General features: G+C 36.4%; 1 protein-coding gene across 1 annotated transcript; it reads right to left on the minus strand.

Moving 5' to 3' along the window:
- Positions 1 to 1,301: 1,301 nt before the first annotated feature.
- rab18a (RAB18A, member RAS oncogene family) lies at positions 1,302 to 6,776 on the minus strand. The gene is made up of 7 exons (XM_016230488.1): positions 6,584 to 6,776; positions 6,271 to 6,326; positions 4,551 to 4,612; positions 4,137 to 4,209; positions 3,807 to 3,925; positions 3,401 to 3,467; positions 1,302 to 2,357 (listed from the first exon to the last, which is right to left on the minus strand). The coding sequence occupies exons 1-7, from the start codon at positions 6,649 to 6,651 to the stop codon at positions 2,185 to 2,187; spliced, it is 618 nt and encodes a 205-aa protein (XP_016085974.1). The 5' UTR covers positions 6,652 to 6,776; the 3' UTR covers positions 1,302 to 2,184.
- Positions 6,777 to 7,115: the final 339 nt, after the last annotated feature.

The raw sequence follows: 7,115 nt of genomic DNA on the forward strand, positions 1-7,115 counted from the left end.
AGAACAATACAGTATAGACACCTCAAATCGCCGATGATGTATGATCGACACATACTTTCTTCAAAACATTTTGCACTTTATCCAAGATCTTTCGGCTAGGCCTTCATGTGTCTACTTGGAAATACGCACCTCCTGGTCAAACGGCTCTGAAGACACATCTACAGTGAGAAACCTGCAATCACTATGGTTACCGGACCTGCCTGTCTGTCCAAATGCAAGAATTTGGATTCACCCACATCGGACTGCTGGAGAAACCATATCAAGATGCCGTCTGAACACATGAATAAGCAAACACTTCAGTAACTACAGTATTCACGCAGAAATGTAACGGGAAACGGTGAAATCACAGAGGCCTGGAGATACATTCCTGTGGTGGGTCATATTTAACAAGAACTCACTGCTGGAAAAAGTATGAGAGAAGGTGAAAGAGAGAGAAAAAGGTATTCAAAGACAAAATATTGTCATTTGAAGTGCAGCATTATAGTGCAGAGAGTCAAACATCAACGTTACAATGTTTTTATGACCATTATCAGCAAGTATTTACATACAGCAATTAATGTGCAATAACAGTATGCACTCTTGTGTATTCATTGGATTTAGTGCTGAATAGCAATAACTTCCATACAAATATCAATGTGATTATTTAAGGAATCCAAACCAAAATTAGTTAGGTGTCCTCAGATCAATGGTGATTAACTACCTCATATGGGATGATTTTGATATGTAGTGAATGGTCAAAGCATACACCATTACATATAACTGCCATAAAAAGCACAGAAGACATCACTGCATGCTACTGGAAACTACACGACACATTTATAATTGCTCAATAATTCACATTTTCAAAACAAGTGAAAAGGAACGCATAAATGCTCAAAATAAGTAAATTGTCTGTGGGTGTATAACCCAGCGTTTCCTTCCACATGTGCCACACACTTTCTGAAACGGCTGGAACTGAGGTTGGCTCTCAGCAGGATTTTACCACCCAGTTATTAAGCAATGAACACAAGACCAGACATCTGGGACCCCCTGGATGATTCTCTAAAACAAACATAACAGACTAAACAGTCCAGATTAAACCAGGAGAATGGAAATATTCATTTGGCATCGCTGTTCAGTGTCATAGATTTTTTTTTGGTGAACATTTATTATTTCTAAATTTGTTCTTTTGTTCCATTTCTCTGTGTGTGAAAAGCAGCCATCTATAGTCACACCCTAATGACTCACTCGAAGGATTAAAAAAAAAAAAAAATTCTTTCTCTGAGATGGACAGTCATGTCAAGACAGTAAGTTTTACTGTGTCCATGAGTCTGCAGGCGAAAAGTTCCCATCAAAAAAAAAAAAAAGAACCTTTTCTTGTTAATCTATTCCAGCTATTTTTTACCCTCTTTTATATTTATAACAGAGACGCATTGTGCCAATCTGCTTGATTTATAAACCTTTCAAAAACCTGTTTTTATGCGGGCGGTCCATGTCAATAAATAGTAGTAAAACACAGATCCAAAATCTTGGTAACTCTATTATTCTGTAGAGAGGGACAGAGGGACAGAGAAAAAGAGACGGAACTGAAAGAACTGAATTGAAGACAGATACATGTAGCGAGAGAGAGGAAAGAGAGTTAACAAGTGACTGACAGTAGGAAAAAGTGGGATCCAAAGATGGACAGATAAAGAAAGAACGGAGTTCCGCACGTTGCAGACATCAAGCGAGGGCATGTTGATGGAAATCTGTGTTCTACTGAGGTCTCATTCCAGCAGTTTGAAAGGTCGAGTTAGACTGATGAGTGTTTACTTCTCCCTAAATAAGAAACACAGGCACTGGGACAAAACAAAGTAAAGCACTACGAGAAATATGCAAACTGATCTGAGGTATAATGAAGTAATTAAGCTTTTTTTATCCACCTCCCGAACATAAATGATGAGCATGCCTTCAATAGTGCTCTTTAAATTAATTTCATTGCTAAAAATGTGGAAGGTCCCCCCCAAGGCTTATCTAGTTTTTCAGCAATTGTTCTAATATTGTATGTGCTGGACCAGTTAAATGATTAATGCTTTAAGCATGAGATATGAGTGTTCTTGAATTTTGCTTGTGTGCTTGCACAGATACATAGGCAAAAAAGGTTTATGTATCCTGCATACATAAGCGTTAACTAATCTAACCTGCACTGTTTAAACAGTTTTTGTGTTAGAGAAGTGAGCAATACGCCCCACAGCCTCCTTGACCAGTTTCAGAGAGTTCAGACAGGGCAACTCCTCTTGTCTTGTGCACGCTCTCCCACAAGCCTGGAGTTTGCAGGATTTTTTCCACCAGCTCCTCAAATGCACACTGAACACCATCCCTCGTCTTTGCACTGGCCTCTGTATGAAAAAGAGAGAGAGAGACAAGTGAACACACACACTACACATAAAGGAGGTCTGTAACACCTGGAGAAATCTATGGCATGACCAATCACTATATATATATTTGTATCTATATTTGAAATCATTTAGTTCTCAAAAACATTTCTTATTACGATCAATGTTGAAAACTGCTTACATTTTTTTTAACTGTGAAACGGAAACTTTTTCTTTCAAGACTCTATGCTGAAAAGAATGTTCAAAAGAAAAGCATTTATTTAAAAAAATATATCTTTTGTAACATTATATAAGCCTTTACTATCAATGTAATGCATCCTTGCTGAATAATTTCTTTCAAAACAAACACACAAAAAAAACAACAACAACAAAAAAAAGAAATGTGAGACTGGTGTGCTGCAAAAACATAAGAAACACTTGGCCTTTAATATAAAAAAATCAGGAGAAAGTAGAAGCGATTAGGAAACATTAAATCTGAAAAAATAGCATTGGCCTCAAGCACACAGACCGCAGCCATGGTGTCCATCTGCAGATTTCATTTGGTCTGAGGGCTTCACGGCTAATTCAGACAGATTGCTGCTTACATACCCACTCATGAGGCGTGTCACATGACTTACAAATCAAACCCACAGTGGAGAAGAATGCGGCACGTCACCCACAAATACATATACAGAACTGTTACGATTACACAAGCTCAAATGAGAAATAAATCAGAACCATTGTAAAGTCTGACTTGAATTTACTGTCATAATAAATGAATGCACGACTTATACAAACAATCCATCTCTCAATTAAATAACATAATCTTTGTTTTTAGCAAATGGGCCCAAGTGTTTAAAAATAGTAGCCTGTGAGTATTACGGCAGTTGAATAACCTAGCTTACGTCAAAAGTCAGATTTTTCCATGTGTGAAGATGATGACTCTTGAAACGAAATATTGGAAATGAAACCAAAGTAAACGGTTAGTGTATTCCTATTTAAAGCTAGTGTATTAGTGAGTAAGGAGGGCTCAAGTAATTCTTCGGCAAATCTTAGCGACAACTCACCTATGAAAAGCATGGAATGTTTTCTAGCGAACTTCAGACCCTCTTCTCGCTCAAGCTCATGGTCTTCCTACGCAAACAGAGAAAAACAGCTCTGAATTAGGCATCGTTTTTCATTAGAGTTACAAATACAGAACCATTTTTCCATGACAACATCAGCATTATGTATTTAACAATCTAGAATAACTACTATTTTTTATAGATACATATAGAGCAGTGTAGAGATGAAGCTGAAAAAGCAAACAGAGAGCAGATCTATGTCAGGCTTTGGAAACTGAGTCCAGGCAGGTGTTTTAAAGACCAAAGGAAAATATATGACAATGAGTGCAAAGACTCTGCTGGACTTGTACAGCTTTAAACAAAACTAATTTAAAATAAAAACACATTAAGTGCATTAAATGTAACTTACCTTATCAATTTTATTTCCCACCAGCATTTTGACAAGATCATTTCTTGTACAGTATGTATCCAGCTCATTCAACCAGTTATCCAGCTTAGCAAACGTCTCTCGCCTAGTGACATCATACACTAAAAAGACGCAATCCGAGCGGGACAATTTAGAAATGACACTTAAATCACAACATTTTATGGTTCAGACACCATTCCAGTTTATCGTGTATAATTATCAGTGTATAACTTTGGATTATTCTAAAGTGGTACAACGTTTTCATGTTGTTGTTTGTTTTTTTTGTTAAATAGTATAATAGTGAAAAAAACTGTTTTATGCATGCTTGCTCACCCAGAATGACACCCTGAGCTCCTCTGTAGTAACTGGGTGTTAAAGTTCGAAAACGTTCCTGACCCGCTGTGTCCTGTAAACACGAAACAAAATCAAGGCAAATAGTGTTAAATAATATGTAGCAATGAATATGTTGACATATAAGACATTATAAAAGAGTAGCCTGCCTTCAGAGAAAAAAAAGAAAAGAAAAACACTGCCATCTTGTGTTACATTAGTAAAACACAGCAAGTCAACAAGCATTATAAGAACTTAATACATTACAGTAATGTCCAAACTAAGACACGATTGCCCTGGAGACTAAATATGTCTAAATAACTAACTAACAAAAAGTGAGGGAAAATAGTTAACTTCACAAAACATAAATCTGTGCAACTCTAAATCTCTAAATGTCGGGATAAAACACGTGCTCACCCAGATTGCAAGCTTTGCTCTGTTCCCATCCACAGCCAGGGTTTTCACCTTGAAATCTACACCTGAATGGAAATAAATTATGTGTTTAGTACATATAGAATACCATATCAACTTTCATTGTTTTACACTTACATTTAATCATTTAGCAGACACTTTTATCCAAAGCGGCTCACAACGGATGACAGTAGAAGCAATCAAACCAAAAAAGAGCAACATTATTTAAGTGCGGTGACAAGTCCTGGTTAGTCTAATTCAGTACCCGAAGCAAGTTTTTTTTTTTTATGATAGATAGAATAGAGAGTGCTTGTTTTAGAGGGTCAAGTGTAGATGGAAGAGTTTTACAGTGGGGCAAAAAAGTATTTAGTCAGCCACCAATTGTGCAAGTTCTCCCACTTAAAAAGATGAGAGAGGCCTGTAATTTTCATCATAGGTATACCTCAACTATGAGAGACAAAATGAGAAAAAAAAATCCAGAAAATCACATTGTAGGATTTTTAAAGAATTAATTGGTAAATTCCTCGGTAAAATAAGTATTTGGTCACCTACAAACAAGCAAGAGTTCTGGCTCTCTGCTATAAATATACTGTAACCAACCCCTAACCTTAACAGAAAGGTTTTGTCAGGTTTACCTCACTTCTGGGTACAAATTTGTCACCAAAAGATGGTTACAAAATATTTGTCCCCAAAAAATGGTTAAAATACACACACATATATACAAACACTAGCAAATGTAAACAGTCAGGTGGAATATTCAAAAAGATTCACAATCATATATGGAAATACAGTCTAGATGTTTTATGAGGATTATGATAAAACCATACATGTATAGCGAGACAGATTTAATTTTTAATGGCCCAAGATATTTGTCAGGCAACAAGCCCAGAGCGACAAGTTAGAAAGACCAGAATTTATAGCTGAATGGGGAATTGTTGGTTTATTACATAAAGATAAAAAGAAAATAGGACGACTCAACCACCTGTCTCATCACTAAGCAAAGCCACATCACTTACAAACATAAGCGATTTACATTCATAAAAGAAAAATGAAAGTATGTGTAAAGATGACAGGGGAATAAATCTCTCAGCACTCTGTGAATGAAAGATCTGGAGGCATGAAGCACTCCTGAATTTGAGCACAGCACTGACAGATTTACCAGAGGAAGCCAAAGAAGGAGATCTGGACTTGCTTGGTTTGGATTGGATTGGGGGGCTTTGAAAAGAAGACAGCGGTCACATCAACACGCGTCAACCTAAATGTGTCAAAGTGATGGCCACAGCTTTGAACAACCAATGAATTTCCACAACATATATGGTAATAATAACCAGTAAATTATTCATTGATCTCCAGTGTAAAGACACTAGTGAGAACATGTAGCTGTTAAACGGGATTTGATGTGGATAAATATACTTTTCAATATTTAAAATGTAACGTTTAGGTCCAGAAATCAACAAAGCAAGTAAAGCTGTTTTTCAAGTCAGACCAGCACTAGTGAGGAATGTGTGATAGTCGTCAATGCGAGCTGTGATTTGGTTGGGTTTCTGTATTCACTACATTATAAAGACAAACAATTAAACGAAATTATTATTATTGTTCTACATATCAGTTATCAGAAACTCAAAACACAATGTGAATGTCTGTTTTAGCTACACATGATAAGAATACTGTCGTGTTTAAACCTGCTTTTTATGTGTGTTGGACTTCTATGATTTTACATACTTACCAATCGTTGCACCAATTTCTGGATCAAATGTATCATCTGTAAATCTCAAAAGAAGACTAAGGAAGAGAAGAGGGGAAAGAAAGGTGAATCAGAGACTGTACTTTCCTTCTCTCTAGCAAATTATGACATATGCACACATCTGCACATATATGTGGTATGGGAATCTGAGAATACTGAACTGACAAACATTCAGAGGTTCCTATCTAAAGCGAGGAAAGGTTGTTTTAATATACCGTTAAGCAGTTCGTGAATGTGTTGTTGTTGTTGTTGCATCAGATGGCGTTCGGTAACGTTAAACTTGAAGTATAATTACCTGGATTTGCCCACTCCACTTTCTCCGATGATCAGTATTTTCAGAGTGGTTAAAATATCCTCAGTCATATTTTCCAGAAGATGCCACTATGAGCAAAAGTACCGTCGATATAAATAAAAATATATAAAATGGAAAGCAAAACTATTATTTGAGGGCCAAACGTTTCTCTCTTTTCTTCGGTCAAATCTTTCGATGGAGGCGAACGTCTGAAAAACCCAGCTCTGCCATCTAGCGGAGGTTTATAATCAACATCGTAGTAGAGTATAATCGTTTTATTTATTAATTTCAAGAGCTTTATACTAGACGCACAAAATGGAAATCCTCCTCGTGTATTTCTATACAATTGTTTTTTCAATCTTTATTCAAAAACAACTTTGATTAGTCCATCTTGACTAGCGATGAGAAAAGTAACAGATACCAGGTGACAAAACAATCTTAAAATTGAGAAATATTAATAATCTGATGGACCCTTTTCACAAGACTGTGACAACGCGTTTAACGGTCGTCAGCATCGTAAATCCTCGAAAGTTTT

This window comes from Sinocyclocheilus grahami, unplaced genomic scaffold (assembly GCF_001515645.1).
Source record: "Sinocyclocheilus grahami isolate Dianchi unplaced genomic scaffold, SAMN03320097.WGS_v1.1 scaffold371.1, whole genome shotgun sequence".
Lineage (NCBI taxonomy): Eukaryota > Metazoa > Chordata > Actinopteri > Cypriniformes > Cyprinidae > Sinocyclocheilus > Sinocyclocheilus grahami.